Source organism: Cydia splendana, chromosome 2 (genome assembly GCF_910591565.1).
Source record: "Cydia splendana chromosome 2, ilCydSple1.2, whole genome shotgun sequence".
NCBI classification, from domain to species: Eukaryota; Metazoa; Arthropoda; class Insecta; order Lepidoptera; family Tortricidae; genus Cydia; species Cydia splendana.
Window position 1 is genome coordinate 12,745,812 of NC_085961.1, and position 17,392 is coordinate 12,763,203.

At 39.5% G+C, this 17,392-nt stretch overlaps 3 protein-coding genes across 3 annotated transcripts in view; 1 reads left to right on the top strand and 2 right to left on the bottom strand.

The window, feature by feature from the left end:
• The first annotated feature begins 674 nt into the window (after positions 1–674).
• LOC134799309 (uncharacterized) lies at positions 675–6,971 on the top strand. Its single transcript, XM_063771694.1, has 6 exons — positions 675–881; positions 1,702–1,979; positions 2,282–2,456; positions 3,393–3,585; positions 3,846–3,899; positions 6,336–6,971. The coding sequence occupies exons 2-6, from the start codon at positions 1,711–1,713 to the stop codon at positions 6,752–6,754; spliced, it is 1,110 nt and encodes a 369-aa protein (XP_063627764.1). The 5' UTR covers positions 675–881; positions 1,702–1,710; the 3' UTR covers positions 6,755–6,971.
• A 4,724-nt stretch (positions 6,972–11,695) lies between these two features.
• Positions 11,696–13,431, bottom strand: LOC134800938 (uncharacterized). Its single transcript, XM_063773472.1, has 3 exons — positions 13,423–13,431; positions 12,472–12,600; positions 11,696–12,265 (listed from the first exon to the last, which is right to left on the bottom strand). Exons 1-3 carry the CDS (start codon positions 13,429–13,431, stop codon positions 12,161–12,163), a joined length of 243 nt encoding a protein of 80 aa, XP_063629542.1. The 3' UTR covers positions 11,696–12,160.
• Positions 13,432–14,328: 897 nt separating this feature from the next.
• The window catches only part of LOC134804506 (uncharacterized), a 48,878-nt gene continuing 45,814 nt past the window's right edge, over positions 14,329–17,392 (bottom strand). The window contains exons 6-8 of the mRNA XM_063777574.1: positions 15,789–15,909; positions 15,211–15,344; positions 14,329–14,671 (exon numbers count right to left, since the gene is read on the bottom strand). Of these exons, the coding sequence (XP_063633644.1) occupies positions 14,524–14,671; positions 15,211–15,344; positions 15,789–15,909 (403 nt within the window). The 3' untranslated portion in view covers positions 14,329–14,523. The remainder of the gene's footprint in view (positions 14,672–15,210; positions 15,345–15,788; positions 15,910–17,392) is intronic.

A 17,392-nucleotide genomic window follows, 5' to 3' on the forward strand; every position in this document is an offset into this window, starting at 1 on the left:
TACCATACAGAAATAAGTAAGCTTAGAGAGTAGAAACCCACTTATTATGAGTTTTAAGCGAGTTTTTAGTGTCATAATCATAAGACGTATTCATTACATTTTAGCGAGTTCAAACGTATCAATAATATTTATATATCATACCTCTGTACCTCCCATATAAGTTTAAGGAAACTCATGAGCAATCTATGCTTAGGTACTTAGGTATTTCTCCATGACCGTACTTAATTTGCTTTATCTATCGGTCCTGATAAATATTCAGCCGAGATTTTTGATCATGACAACACACATTTATTTTTATTATTTTCAGGGGACTGTCTAATTTAACTCAAATATTTAAGCTCATCTAATATGGCTTGAATCCTTATTCATCTATATCTTTATTGCACATCATTTATATGGTTATTTTTTACCGGGGGTAAATTCCTTATTATATATATTAAACGGTCAAATAGATTATTTAGAATACCAATATGATACCAATTTGATATCAATATCAGTGCGTGGCTCTCGCTCTCGAGTATATTAAAATTTACTGCATGTCAGGTGCTCTTGATATCAAATTAGTGTAATATGTTTCGTTTGTAAACACGCCCCTCATTTTCGTAACTGGCAAAATCGCCGCGCCTGCGCCCTGGCGGCCTCGTGTTTACATCGACCCACGCACTCGGGCAGTCTCTCCCCTTCCACAACATAAATAGCTTCCCGTTGCCAAGGGATCTGCAGCAACGGTATCGTTCCTGGATAATTCATCTGATACAACAACTTTTCAACGAAGGAAGTAATTTACGCAATAATTGGCCGACGAATTCGGATTTGGACCTACTGTGTAACTTAGAAGTGACTCGAAACGTAGTGAAAGATTTGAAAAGATGAATATGTAGGTAAGAGATATCTTATATAGTACGTTAAGGGCCACTTGCACCATTCACTAACCTTGGGTTAACTGGTTAAACCTGGATTTACCATGGTCTGCTTAAACCCAGGTTAGTGAGATGGTGCAAGTGGCGCTAAGTGTTGTTTTCGTTAAATCTGATATTGATACAAATTGACTTGAAATGATACCTACAATATGTAGGTACTAGTTTTAAATATTTAACTTTTCACGATAATTTCTAACTCGATACCAATAGCTAGCTATCCATTTATTAACTTATTCAGTACCTACCTAAACTTTTCCTTTACGTAGATAACAAGGGAAAATACGTGAAATGTGGCTCACCGTTCTGGAGGTTAGGAAACTTCTAGTACGAGGGCCAGCAGCACGAGGTACCTACTTACTTAGATTAGGCAGTACGTATAATAAAAACACTTTCTTGCTAGAACGATACCTAATTTAGCATTAAGTGACTGAGCCCCAATTAAGGGTTTTGTATTACCAAATTAGGTGACTTCATTCCTCCAGTACCTACCAAATGCTATTTTCTATTATTATAATAAACATATGTATTAAAGTCAGAGAAATTAATGACGATAAAAAAAATCTAAGGTGGGTATAAAATAATAACCTTTCTTTGTGTAAATATATTGCCAGCGCATATTTTTGTCATGACTTAGTAATAATAAGTACCTAATGATATTTCGGACCTATACTTACCTGAATACTAACAGAATGTATATGTGTACGTTATAACATACCTACAGAGTTTTTCATATATTTATACTTATTTTCTTTAATATGTACGCCTGGGTATCATGTTACAGACGTAACTAATGCCTGTGGTGATACCGGCGACGCTGGCGCCGCGGGCGCCGGCTGGCGTGCGGGCGCGCGAGGCCCTAGTCCCGGGCGGCGTCGGCGGCGCCCGGGCGCGTGAAGCGCTGACTGCTGCGGGCGTCAGCGCAAGGGCGCGCCAGGCGCTCGCCGCCGTCGGCGTGGAGCGTGCGAGGGCGCGCGAAGCGGGCATGCGACGCCGCTTTCAGTTTGCACAGCTCTCGCAGTTGCTCTTCTCTGGCAATCAGATAAACCTAAGATACAAATGGTGAGTAATAATAAATTAAGTGCCAAGAAATTCATGGCGCTTACGCGTTTAGGCCGGGAAATTTACGCTCCGCATCCTATTATTTGTTGTCGGCCGTCGGCCGTCAACAACTCATAGCGCAAAATAGGCACTGGTTCTCTGTGCCGGTTCTATACGTAGATTACTTCAATTCAATGTCTACATAATATATGTAGTCCCAATTTGTTCTTTACACCTATACATTATATTTGATAGGTGGAGACGTTACATTTTCCACGGCTAAGTTAAGCAGTAGTGCAACCTCTTATAAAGTTGTTGTCTAGGTTGGACGGGCGATCAGTGGGCGCGTGGCCGACGCCGCGCTGGGACTGGATCCCCTCGGGCCGGGACGCGGCCCGGGACCGATTCAGTCCGGAACGCCGCGACCCCTTGCAGTTGCCCGCCTTCGAGCTGCCGCCGCGGTTCCACGCGCCCACGCCGCCTAACATGCATTTCACGGTAATAAGTACACTTACTAAACCGAAATTGATTAATAGTACATTATTGTCGAGGCTCGGAAGTAGCTACTTGCAGGCTGAGGATTCGTTTTAAACGGACGACCTTGGGAGTCCGTTTAATTGAATCCGAAGCCAGCAAGTAGCCTTCCAGCCGAGTCATATATAGTGCTTTTCTCAAAAATGGTGCAAGAAATATAAATATCATAGAAATATTTTACAAAAGCAACTTTCTTACGTATATATTTTCACAGAAAAAAGTAGAAACAATTGAAAAAATTAGCTTTGCCGCCTTTTTATTTTTTTAATAAAAAAATAGAAGTGTATTTTTCTGCCGAAAATACGCCAACCTATTTGAGACAGCTAAATAGTCGCGGTACTAATCATCTGTTTGGCTGTTTAATGGGCCTGTGCCTTCATTTGATATGGCCATTTCAACTTTTAAAAAGTTTGGAACTCGACAAATAATGGAATTTGTATGCAACATTGCAGTCCCAAAATCGAGACTGCAATGTTTTTAACTTTTTAATTTTTGACTGACCATAAACTACGCGCTTCGCAACCTATTTTTTAAACGGCAAAGTCGACCTTGCCGTCCATTTTTGAGAAAAATAAATAAATGATGCAATCATAAAGACATCTTGAGACAAATGAGCTCAGTAATAAATTGTGTTTTGTATCGCGATTAGTGAGAAGGCACAAAAAGCGTCTACGTCTACTTATGTTCCGGTCTTCCGGTGTAAACAATGCGCGGTTGTCATATATGTAGGTAGATGCTGATCCGCACGCCGCTCCTGTGTGTTAGTGTGACAAGCGCTATGCACGCATATAGCTTGTCCCGCTCGTACCCCGGATCAGCGTGAGGGTCCGCATCCAATTTGAAGACCGCCTTACTCACAATAAGTTAGTACTTATTGACATTTTAAATCTCGATTTTTAGCATATGGATCTACACCACGCGGTAGCGGGTGGTCCACGAGCAGACGGTGGAGCCGTAGGTGCCCCTGGTGCTAGTTCGAGCTCCAGTGGCACCAGCGGCGCGGTTGGCGCGGGGGCGGCTGTGCTGGCGCTCGCGGCGCTTGTGTTGCTGGCGCGGGCGCTTGAGCGCTGCCTCGACCAGAGGTTCTTTAAATGTAAGATTAGATTTTAAATGTTAGATTTATGTATCCATTATCCCTTTTTTCCTGTTCCTGACTTGAACATATTAGACGTACCTAGGTATTCTAATAACAGGATATGAATTTGATCTGGATTTGCTATGTACTTTTGGCACTAACAGATCAATCAGAAATCACATATCCATAACCAATCCAGATCTAATTCGTAACCTGTGATTACAATGAGAATACGCCTCATATTATCAAAACTCGACTAATCTTTTCGTATTTTACAGTACTGCGGAGGCGATCAGATGAATGGTTTACACCAAACGTACTCGCTACAAGCCGTAAGTTAAAAATAAGTACATTAGTTACCGTAAATTGTAACTTAAAATTTAAAGGTTTCATTGGTGTTACTCGGTACTACCCACGTACTACCTGTCTACCTTAAAATAGTCACTGTAATATGTATACGGATTTTAGTATTAAGGTTGTCACTCCTGTGGACAATAGGTAACAGCTTGTTACCTACTGTGACTATATTACACAGTAGTGGCCCAAGGTTCATAGAAAAGGGGAACCCCGTTATGTAGCCCTTAACTTTCATAATCAAGGGAAAGACGGGACCCTAATTGGTGTGTAGGTATGATCCTACAAGATCCTATTAAATGAATACCATTAACGCGTTCATTGCTTAAAAGTTATCAAATTTCATGTAGAACACATAGTTAGGTACCGTAGAGTTTCGTATCTTTGCCTGCGCTACCTATTTTCGCCTAGTTTGACATAAGTTGCCATTAACAAAATGTTTCTAATGTAAGCCTTACATAAAACTGCTAAATACAAAGTATTTTTTACGGGTGTCAACATTCTTCGAACAATCTGTGGCTAACTTCACACAGTTGACCTTTAGTGAGGTTTTTTCGTGACACCGACCACACGTTTTTTTGAACCAGTGTTTTAACTTCAGTTTTAAACGGTGATTTGGACCCGGTAATGATAAACTTTTTACATGATTATATCCTATAACTATTTCTATTTCATATGAAACTATTATTTAATGGCTAGCTTACGTTTAGAAGTCACAATTGGATAAAACATTGGTGAGGGTACTTTGCGTCCATCTTGTTGCCAAATTTCGCCTACCCCTAGGGTTGACAAATTTTTTGTACCACATTCATTGGTGGATGACATTACTTGTTTCCCAATTTAAATATTATCTTATGTTTGGTGATTTTAGTTTACGCTATATGCAAATGTTTATTTCTACTCTTACCGATGTTGAGTAGGTACCAAATCGTTATTTTTATGTCTCACTTTGTGTAAATAAGGTTGATTTGCTGTCAATTACGATAATAACAACAATTTTGCAACAGTTATACAATTTTGTTAAAAATAATATTTTTTTTTAACTTATAAACCATTACTCCCCTTTATTTGGCATGTTGGTTAATTTTTGGCAGCCCTAGCTTCATTATAGAAAATGTATGAAAACAACTTCAGACTGTTACCAAACTTCGCCTACGAGGGTTGCACTGAAAATGTCGGGAATAGAGAAAACTGTCGCATCTAGACGGTCAATCTTTATTTTAATACATACTTAAACTCAAACTGACCACGCATATAAATTTTCTTTTGAAAGTAATCATTCTGTAATGCACACGGCTCATAATCCCAAAGTCCTTTTTGTATGGCGATTTTGGGGCCTTAGTGGTTTTGTATGAAATTCGTGGAGTAGCCAACGGAATTGAAGTTTTTTTACATATATATATATATATAAAAGATTTTTTTACTGTTGTCATATGAATATTTAGGAATGTCGAAATCTGCCGATATGCAACTTTTTTGGCAGTCTTTTTAATTAACAGCACAAATGCGATTTTAATTTTTGACGTCGCTTTGGAATGACATGCTTCTTTAAGATCACCCATGGGATAAAATGAAAGTGACTTTCATATTTAATTTTAACTGCAAACGAGCGTACGATGAACTCTAGTTCATAAAAAAATAACAGAAGCCCATTGTAACTTTTATTTGTTCGCTGAGGGCATATTGAAAACCGTTTAAAAATATGATCCGAAAAATCACTTGGCCAAAAATTCAAATAATGTTCGACATACAATTTTCAAATTGCCAGTAATTCTTAAATACAAATGACAACCAAATGGAATATACCTTAAAAGTTTTATAAAGAGTTACATTTTTATAAATTATATGCCTGTTTCTATTATGTTATTTCTAAGTGTCCCATTCCCGAATATTTCAGTGCGACCCTCGTACTACCCCGTTTTTTAAAAATATGCTTAGTCTGGTGTAGTTAAGGTTCATAGTATATTAGCACATCCCAAGGAGATACGACTTAACATGTGTAAGTCACAGAAAAGTAAGTATTAGCGGCAAGGCATGCCATAGGCGAAGATTGGGAAAAATACCCAAACATCGCCTATTGCCTTTGGGGGCATTTATTACCAACTTAACCAATGAAATTCTAAGTTTTAGTTGTGTATACTGATAGTTAGGAGTACTAAAAAACATTTTTTCGTCTTAACAGATTAAAATGCTTTCAAATTTGAGAGATTTTTTGGGAAAAGTGTCAAAATCCAGGCGAAGATACGAAACTCTACGGTACCTACTTAAGTATATTTTGGGTCATATCGACTAACCGATATATGGAACACTTGCATTACTAAACGTCAGAATCACGGAAACGTAATGTCTTAGCGACAAAGGGCTATCATTTCTAATCAATATTGTCATGTATGGTTTTAAATTTAAATTCACAGATCACATGAGAGAAGAGGGGACAATGGAGGGCGCTGTTCCGGAGAGCCCCAATTTGCCTCTGGGCGACCCCCCACCACCGTACTCCATGTGCCTGCCCAAGAGTCCGCAAGCCTCTAGCATCGCAGAACCCCCGCCGCCTTACTCAGCCTGCTACGTCGCCTTTGGGGGGCCTCAGGACCCGGTACCCAGAGTGTATTTGAATGGCCCCTCGTTGAACTCGTTCCAAGACACAGGCCAACCAGGCTCAGTAATAGATGAGGACAGGCATCATGGTGCCGGGCCCGAAGCGGCTGGGGTGACACCGGAGGGCATGCGGGCTGGTGACAGAGGATCCGACACACGTCTTGCAGAATGGAGGTCGAGTAGAGATACCATAGCTTCGGAAACAGCCGCTATGTTTCCCAATAGTGTAGCCTAGTGCAGCGATCGACTTTGCGAAGTTAAACATTATCATTTGCTTACATTAGGTACTTGTATAGAAGTATTTTTGTATATTACTGATATTTATATCGTTCTCTTAGTAGGTGACTTAATTTAAGTAATCCATCCTAATTTTAGCAAGTATATTTAGAGTGGACATTTTGTTGTAATTTATAAACACGCCCTAAGTCAGTCAACACACGTACTTAGAATTCTTTTAAAGCCCCCCATTCACACTCCTACCTTGTAGTCCGCCTCGTAGTCCGCCTCGTTGGGTAGGATTGTGTATGGGGGTTGCGGACTACGAGCCGTCCTACCGTTTAGCCGTTTGTAGGATGGCTCGTAGTCCGCAACCCCCATACACAATCCTACCCAACGAGGCGGACTACGAGGCGGCCTACACGGTAGGAGTGTGAATGGGGGGCTTTACAACAAGCCCAAATTTGTATGGTTGGCAGAGCACGCCTGTCTACCAAGGGCGTTTAAAGGTCATGCAGAATTAGTTTTCAACCACTTGCTTCATGGTTTAAAACCACTGTTTTTCTACCAAGGTCACGTTGCAGAAACTGTGGTTGTCAACCGTCTGGCACATGCTTTATGTATGTACCGACTGTATAAAGAAATTATTGTTTGTTAGCACTATTTAGCAGGTATGTTTATTATACTTACGTAAGTATCTACGACTTACGCACCTACCAAAAAATATTGCACTCTAATTCGAATACTGTAGCGACCAGCAAACTTACAACGAATTCCTAAAAAATAAATCCTACTTTAGACTAACAATCATGTTTTTTATTGTACCTGCTACAACGCTAGATGAGATTGACGCCAATTTAAATTATGATCAAATTGGCAATCTGATTGTCCTGTCTAGCTGGACTGACGTCGCAAAAAACGCCAGAACGCATCGTTCCAAAACACGTACGAGTATGAATAATTAATTAATAAAAATAAACTTTAAATAAAAATTTGATAAAAAACCAGGAATTTACGTATTTTATTGTATAACTAGACGGGCCCGCAGCTCCACTCGCGTAAATGAAATAAAGAGTTTGTCTTATGTTTAGTTAAATACCGACATTATTATGTATCCCTGCCAGGGTTTATAACTGTGATAAGGATTTCTTATTTGTCAAGTAGGTAGCCGTTATTTGGATAACTTAATTCGAAAATTTCTTATAACGTACGTAGGTATTTATTTAAAACTTGTTTTAACATAAAATTATTACTTATTGTTGTAAGCCTAGTTGCAAAAACGTTCATTAGATTACTTATTTTCCGCTTTAAGCCACGAATATGGACGACCACCACCCATAAATCGCCTTTTCATACAAACGTAGGTAGTCCCCATTTCCCTTTCTGGATCTTAACATTACTACGGCTAAGGTGACGCAACGATCCAAAGGACTCACCTGGCCTCCGATACCAGATCACGTCATGTTTCTTGCGATCTTGCGATAGCTCTCGCCATCGGACGTCTCCCATTTTGTTGTCCCAAGTACGCTCGTCTCCCATTCTATAACTTTGTATTTTTGGCTCATCTCGGCACTCTCGGCAGCCCTTTCCCTGGATGAATGACAATGTTTGCCGAGCCATGAAAATCAATCTGAATAATAATAACTCATAAAGAAATTTAAAACAATATAATACAAATTATTAACACGATAACCATACGATAATATTAATTTGATTGATATGTCATAAATGGCATAATTCACTCGTATGGGCTATGGACTAAGGTTGAGGTTGGCAGCATAGTCTAATAAAACATGGTCTTCCATTCCCAGAGTGACACGGGCCTACGTCACAACAACATGGCCGCTATATATAGCGCTATCGCATATTATCATATAGCGCTGTCGCATGATGACGTAGGCCCGTGTCAGTTAGGTGACCTAGAAAAGACGGGAATGGAGTACCAGGCGGAGTATATTATTATACCATGGTTGGCAGCACTTTTTATTTTACTTCGTGTAAAAAAACTTAGAAATACCTGTATACCAACATGACAAACATAATTTAGTTTACTTTAACTTACGGATTATTTGGTCTAATCTGTAGCACCGCCAAACGAAAGCAACCGAGAGTTCCCGAGAAATGGTCGAAGTCGTAAAATGACGATTGTTATGAAAATTTCTTTTCCTTATTGTAAATTAAATACGCATCGAAAGCGATAGTTTTTATGTTCTAGTTTTATTCTCATATGTAGATAATAGATTTAAACAGTTTTTTCTTAGCATACGTGCGTTGTATTCGAGATAGGTACGTGTCAAAAACTTTTTTAGAAATTAGTAAGGCGCCATCTCTCTTCTTCGCTCGTTTTTTATCCCGTTCTGGTTTTTCAATTTTATATATATGATGATGATGATTAAAATAATGAACTCAAAAATGCACAGATTATCACGCGAAATAAATAATTTTACTTTTAACAATCTCTACTATGGTTGACAAATAGTAGTACCTAGGTATCCACAATTCGAACCGTAACTTGCAAAGTTTTTTTTTTACAAAAAAAAGTTGTCGATAGAACTGTTAATTGATGTTCGTTATTTCCATATTATTTAAATAAATTTATTTCGTTTTGTTTTTGCGTTTGATTGCGGTATTAAAACTTAATTGTTAGAATATCTTAAGAAAACATGAGTGAATAAGTGAAGAACCTACATTTTTCAGGTTCAGGTTTCTAATTATGTTCTCACTTCTGAGCTGAAAAGTTGTATGTACAACACGAGATCAGAGTTAATACCTACATATTTACATCTCGCGCTTTTGAGTCCCTTACTGCGCTCGAGATTCTAAATTAGGTATCTATTATAGTATCTTTCGCTTGCACGGAACTCAAAATAAGCACTCGAGCGAGCTTTGCTCTCTTGTTGTCCAAAAACTACCTACTAAGCATTTTTTGACATACCATATTATTTTCAAATTAAGTAGGTACTTAGATATCTATTAATCAAAACACTTGTGCAACTTTCAGTGCTTTATTAAATAAATTAAGATATTAACAGATGTTATTTTACTCGTATCGATATATTATTTTTTAAAGCTTAATAACTAATTATAAAATAATAAATGCACTCTGAACTAAATTAATACTTACTTATAAAAAAATATATTTATTTCATAATTAAAATAATACATAAACTAAACATAAAACTAATTAAAAACTAAACTTAAATATAAACTAAATAAGTATCAAAAATTGCCTACTGAAGCCCGTCCCGGGCTGCCCCCGACGCAAAGGTGCCCATCACGCTCGCTGCGTTGCCGCGTTGGACTGCGATGGACAGCCTTTGCATCAGGAAAAACCCGGAGCGGGGGTCAAGGCCTCTTTCTAGCAGGCGACGACCCAGCTCCCGGAGGAAGGACATACCCTCAGCGCACCAGCAGCCTGAGGTCTCGACAGCGAGGGGGACGAATAAGTACCCGCTTAGCGCCGAGTATTTAGCTTTTTTAAGGGACGCCGCGTGCTCAGCAGCCGCTCCTGCCGACCGTATTGTGCGGCTAAGATGCGAGGCGGCGAAAGTACTGACGCACGTGGCGTCCCATAATAAGCACTTACCTCTTTTCTTCCTCTTACTTATTATTTTACATTATAACGAACCTTAAAATAATACCTATAGTCGTTAAGTACAAGCAATGGTATGAGTTTAGTGAATATATGTAATATAGTAAGAGATCTCGCCAGCACCATATCGAGTCAGTTTCTACCTAAAGAAAGTTGTATTACTTATATCTAAAACAATGTCATTATATTTCACAATGCAAAACACTAACACTGCAAAACACTAACCAATTTCAAATTTCAGTAAGAAAAATGATATTTTACTTCAATAGGAATACTTACCTAAAACATATTAAGTAGGTAAATGACTAACAAAAGTAGAAAAGTCAATACAGGTTGTAACAAAAGTAGTGGTGATCCAAGAAAGGGCATCATAGTTATCGTATTTTTAAGCGAAAAAAATATTTTTGCGTTTGGAGGGTAATAGGTATAGGCGATCTGCCCCACTACAAATATTACGCGTTGAAAAAAAAATCTCCTACTTTTACCTAATCTGAATATGATATCTACCTACAAATTATGTTGTTAAACAGATCACTACTATTTTTGTAACACTTTGTATTCGAGTAAAGTAGTAAACCTAATTGGTCGGCACTGCTGCGTTGTCAAATAAATTAAGGAGCAACTAATAAAGAGTAGGTAGGTAAGCCCGGGAAAAAAATATCAAGTCGAGAAAATCTTAAAAATACAATGTAGTATCTGGTAGGTCAAAGCCAAAATTAAAATAACCTACCTATACTCTAAATCATAATTAGATTCCAAAAAATGTTGCCACTGCAATAATTTGTTTGTAAAATAGTAAATTCCTTTTTATAAATAAACACGCTTAGATAATTTATTTATTGGTAATTTTACTCCTACGATTTAAAAAAGTACTTTTACTTACTTATTTTTACATAAATACAAGACGCGCTAGTAAAAAGTGGCAACATTGTCTTACTTTTTTTGGAATCTAATTACGATTTAGAGTTCATAGACGACAAGTTAGGTATGTTTATATGTTTCGATTAATGATTTGTATGGTCCGGTTTAGGAATATTACTGGTTACATTTTACATCGACTTTCAAAAAAGAGGATACGTAAAATCTCGGTTTTCGGATAATATTTTTTATAAGTACTTTTATTTTTAGCCTGCTTCCTACCTATTCAGTAATAATCTAAATGTATGTCAGTTCGTCGAATAAAGTGCTAAAATAAATAAATAACATTTAATATTAATGTACCTTAACGTTTTTTGGGAAACATCTTTTAAATACGAATACAAACATCTTTTAAATACCTATAAAAAGTGAACATATCTGCGAATACGTACACGTGTATAGTGTATAGGTACCTACTGTGGTTATTACACCACGATTTTTTTAGTCTTCAAAATAATTCATAATTACAAACACACGGACAAACACATAAGAAAAAACAGTTGAAGAAAGTATATAAGAAAAATATTCAAAATTTCGGCTTCCCTATGAAACTGGAACGGCCGCCAACAGTTATATCTAAACAAAGAAGGTGGTTTCGACTTCGACTTTATTATCAACCGCTGGGCTGCACATTCAAATATTAAATATTTTGGTACTTATAAAGTTTTTTTGAGCACCGTGTATAGTATAACGGAGTTACGGAAGACGCATTATCGACTTGATAATGACAGGATAAAGCTTGCGTCAATTTATCGAGCGATATGTTGACAGTGATATTTACTCCACCAAGTCGTTATTACGTCTACCATACACGCCTGCTTATCTTTGATGGTGACTGAACATCAGCCGCGTAGATTTATATTTAGCGTCACGTATAGCCGCTGGTGCTTACACCGTTGGAAAGGAGCGATGAAGTTAGAGCTCGCCGGAGTGGCGGCGGCGCACGTAGCGGGCGAAGTAGTCGGGCCTCCAGCACTTGCATGAGCCGGGCACAAGGAACCAGTCGTAGTAGAGCCGCACCTGAACAACATACAGAAATAAGACACGGTCTAAATGTTACATAAGTTGAGTAATCATAATTACCAGTTACCCTGGGAATTAAGACATCATCTTTTTTTTCAAAGCTGCGCTGATATTTAGGCTTGTAGGGCCAAAAGATTACAAAAATTAGAAAGCTTGAGAGAAGACAATTTTCAAAATGATACAAGGGCTTGAGGTCAGGTTACCTGGAAGCAGCCCATCTCGTCGTGGCCGTCGCAGTGCGACGGTTTGTCGCCGGGCGCCGCGCCCGCAGTCGCGCCCGCGTCGGGAGCGGGGCCGGCGCGCTTCTGCAGGTACTGCTGGTATTCCTGGTACTGTTAAACAAAAATTCACACAGATGTTACGTTATAATCTCTTAATAGGTACATGAAATTGATTTTTTCTACTAGTCGACTGTAATTCTTGAATTAAGATTTCTTATACCAAACTGCAATTGGATATTTTTAATGTATGGGCTGCCAACTCAACTATAATATTCATATCGATACAGTTTAGTCAACTATAATGAAATTGACCAATCACAGCTCGCCGCGATCAAGAGGACGAAACAAAACCATAGCTCAAATTAATTATTTTAGGTTGTATAGTAGAAACAATTGGTTCATAAGTCAGAAACGCGCATGTGACACCCTTAATATAGCAACATCCATAGACTACGAAAACCACTTAGTGTTGCTTGTTAGTCTCCATAGGCTACGGTGGCCAAAATCGAGAAAACAACTGTCTAAAAATTGAATTTAGCGCGGAGCAAGTACCAGGGCCTCATGAGTTACGAGAAGGTGTCGTTGACCAGCCCGCCGTAGGGCGCGGGGTGCGGCGCGGCGGCCGGGTCGCGTACCAGTATGTAGGTATCGCGGCTGTTCGCGAATCTTAGCTGTATACTTTTGGTTTGGTTTGTTTGTATGATTCTACTAGTTTAAAGTATTATTTTTGTTGACTAGTAGAAAAAGTATTGTATACAATAGTGATATAATCAAGCTTTTCAATCTCGTACCTTACTTAGGCAACTCAGCAAGCTTCGTTGCCTAAACACGGTACTCGACTGAAAAACTCTCTATTATATCACGATTGTATAAAATACTATTATTTTACACTTTTTCACAACAAAAACCAAACCAGCGGTCGCTGGAAAGTACCATGAGCATTGTTAAGCCCCCTCCAGACTATGTGCGTGAATCGCGGCGCGACGTCGCGGAGCGAACATATCGCGAAGTTGACGTATGATTCCACACTCGCACACTTCACGGCGATTTCGCAGTTTGGTTTGCGGCAACATGGCGGAAAAGCATCAGCTGATCGAGTTTAACTGTTAGTTATCTATGGCATCATACGTGATTTAGCTGTTTTTCCATTTTGTTTTATTGTAAAACCGTAAAATATAGCTGCTTAATATAATATATCATAATATAATTAATATTTATCTTGCCACAGAGGAGCCAAAATATTGTGTAATGTGGAGTCTTGCAAGTTCGCGCTTCGCGTCTCCTTTGACGCGGGCCGAAATACCGACAAAAAACGGAGAACAAGGCGCGAAGGCGTGAACAATCTGCGAAATCGACGCCACACTCGCGTTCGCGGCTTCGCTCGCGATTCACGCGCATAGTCTGGAGGGCGCTTTAGAAAGAAACCTTGGTCTAAGTATTGGCCACGGCAAACCCTTTTATTTAGTTACTGTGGCTTAGGTATAGTACGAGTAGGTAGATAATTATTGTTATTACTGGATCCGGATCCGGACTCTGGCAGCTATTCATTGGTGGGCGACTAAGTGGAGGTCAACAAAAGGGTTAGGTATAAAATTACTTGCAGGTGGACGATTCTCACTTGGCTTTTGATTGGGAGAAAGAAAAGTAGAGCCAGATGACCTCAAAGTTTATCAAGAACGCCCACTTTCTTGTTTATATTTATTGACTCGTGGAAACCCCAGCTTTTTAATACTATTAATAATGCCTAAATGGAGTCTAACTATTACTTATATTAGGTAGCACGTACCACAGACAATGAATTGAGTGGTCTACTGTGCGTAGCACAGATTGCAAAGTAGTTTAACCTTTTCGACGCCGTGTCAAACACAAAAGCTGTCACTCAGACGCCACGTCAGCGAAGTGTCAAAACTGAAATTGAACTTTATGCATATGCACGTAGGTCTATGTTGCTCTGTGGTCTGTGACCGATTAATCGGTCTTTGGCGTTGAACCTGCGGTGCGTATATATCGGTCATTGGCGTCCAAAAGGTTAAACTACAAATAACTTGCCTGTTGGTCAGTGTAAGGGCGGGCGGAGGTCGGCTGCGGCGTGGGATAGTGCAGTTCACCGACTAACAGCGACACCCACCGCGGCGACGACAGGCAACCGCCGTCCAAGTAGTGGCACCGCGATTGCATGCACCTGCACCCATGGACGTCAGCATCACTTAACTACAAACATTTCTTTAGGGTTCCGTATTCTATTGTTGTATTGCGATTGCGATGCGTTGAAAAGTTTGAAAGGCCGGTGTACCTACTTACTTACCTAAAATTAGGATGGACTTATGGCTGGGCTAGCTTTCCGCTACACAAAATATCGTAAAAAATACCTTGTCTAAAATTTTCAAAAAATATTTAATGTTTGTGTTTTTTACACTTTTAAACTCAACTGGAAAATGTCGATCGTAGAAGTACCTATAGAGATTTTGTAAGTACCTAATAGGTAGGTTCTATTTGGTAACGGTGATGTCCTGATGTTACAAGGAACGAAAAACTACTGTTAGGATCGTAAGTTAGGATGGTAGCATCCGTTGACCGGCTTTTCTACATAAAGTGTCCGGTAGCCGTATAGATATAAAAAGGCCAGCATACGTTGAGGAACCAGGCATCCACTGATCTTTACCAACGTATGTCCATCTACCTGCCTAAATACCGTCAAAAAGTAAACTGCAATCAACTGACCTGGTAACCTCCACGGTCTGCGTGAAGTAGCCCTCGTAAGGTATCTGCACAACGTAGCGCCACACGCCTTGGTAGTTGCGCGCGAATACCGGCGTGGCGTACTCCACACGTGCTGGGCATGGTGTAGGTGGGCCCTGTGTACCAATTTCCGTGTGACTATGGTGGTATGACGGTGCTTTGCTTGGTACCGAGTTATGCTTGATGGAAGATTGCTAGTACAATTAATACAGGCGTTCACAATAATTCCAAATCAGAAACCCAGCTAGAGTAAGACCATAAACTACGAATGAAAGTGTAGTTTTTCACCACACCAAACACGAGGAAAATACTAAGTATAAAACATTACAAATTATATCCAAACGAACGCAATTATATATTAATTAAAATCATCACTTAAAAGTCAATTCTACCAGCCAACATGAAACAACAAAAAATTTGCATCTAATTACTTTGCCGCTCTTGTGGAAAAAATACAACTTTCACATTAAGTAGTTGTTAAAGAATAAAGGGAGCCTTTACGTTACGACCTTCTGTGGTGAAAATAAATTGAAATAAGTACTTAGAATTAGTACGCTCACCTCATATCTTGGCGCCGTAGAAGCGGGCGTGTGTGCGTGTGGAGCCGTGCCGGGGTCCTCTCGCCGCTCCACGCCCGCCGAGCTGCTTTCACCGTTGATGGCTCTGTACAGCATGCAGAACCTGAAATAGGCACTCTTATTAATATTTATTACATGTTTATTACATCAATTTAACAAGTTAATACTTTGTGAAAAGCTATACTTTATTTCCCCTTCCTTCTTAGCAAGATAGCAGAAAGTGTCCGGCTAAAAGGTAGATATACCTAAATTAAATAAGATTCGCCTCCCTTTTATACTTTCGCTATGTATGTCCGTCTGTCTGTCTCTCAGTCTGTCTGTCCGAGGCTTTGTCGTTATTTTGAAAAATATAATCTGTCAAACAACTTTGTGACTAGAAAAAGGCGCGAAATTCAAATTTTCTATTGGACAATCGATAACCCATCGCGCCTACATTTTAAAAAAATTGCCGTTTTTTCTAGCAATAGGTATGTGGGATTTATATCCCAAATCAAATTTAAATACCTATATAAAAGATCATAGTTGTCAAGTACGTAAATTAATTATTTTTTAAATTTTACTAAGCAAAGTTAAACTTTAATGTCTCGGAGTTTAGTGTGATAGAAACACGGACCTAGAGAGTAAACCGGATAGTGTACATTAGCCAAAAAGTGTGTCCACATGAGAAGTCAAGGTGGGCCGTTGCATCTCTTTCTAATTAGGGTGACCATAAGTCATATGTATGTGGGATATTAGGATAACATTGAATATATAGTTTGGCCAGGATCTTTTCTTATTCATGCATAGTTATATCAGTTATAAAGAATCATACTGTCTTTTCGCTGTACTAGTATTATGGCCTAAAAAGGGATGGATATAGTTATTTTTTGATGCTGCTGGACCACGAAAATGGTCGATCCTCAGGAAGGTGGTCCGCCGTAACGTCTATCAAGAATACAGGTATGAGTGAGAGAGATAGAGAGACAGATATGCTGACAGAACCAGAGGGTTTACCGCGAACCGCGTTCGACGTGTCGCCCCTCTGTCACACTTACGTACGAAAGTGCTACAAAGAGGCAACACGTCGAAAGCGGCTCGGGGTAGGCTCTCAGGACACCCCCACTGTCCTGAGAGCTTTTTACAGTCTTTGCCGCGTTAGGTCCCAGGCCCTTCATAGCAAGCACTAGCCGCCCCTTTCTGAGCACCCATCATATAGACTGCCGCTTAAAATATCTGGCCGCCCTAGGCCCGGGCCTACTCGGCCTTAGGGCAAATCCGCCACTGCCACAGGGTCGCGTGGGACCGCTACGCCCGTTTGCTATAGTTTTTAACTAGGACGCTTGTCACTGGAGCATAGACACCGAAGTTTGCATCGTTTGACGAGCATCTTTCTCTGTCTCTGTAATTACTCCTTTATAGGAGTAAAACAGAAAGATGCCCGCAATTTGCGAACCTCAGTGTTCACGGTGGTAGACCATCTGTGCGAAAAGAGAAGAGTCGTGAAATGTAAAGAAACTAGTGATGTGCCGTTCCCAGTAAATTTTCCAAAGAGGGTAAATTCCGAGTAACGTTTCTGGTATCGTCCCAAAAGTCAGTAAATTACCATA

Bases quoted from the DNA above. Each gene is read 5' to 3' on its own strand.
- LOC134799309 (XM_063771694.1), top strand. From the start codon at position 1,711: ATGCCTGTGGTGATACCGGCGACGCTGGCGCCGCGGGCGCCGGCTGGC. The intron at 1,980-2,281 runs GTGAGTAATAAT...GTTGTTGTCTAG, and splicing joins ATAAACCTAAGATACAAATG to GTTGGACGGGCGATCAGTGG. The intron at 3,900-6,335 runs GTAAGTTAAAAA...TTAAATTCACAG, and splicing joins AAACGTACTCGCTACAAGCC to ATCACATGAGAGAAGAGGGG.
- LOC134800938 (XM_063773472.1), bottom strand. The intron at 12,266-12,471 runs GTAACCTGACCT...TATGTTGTTCAG, and splicing joins ACGAGATGGGCTGCTTCCAG to GTGCGGCTCTACTACGACTG.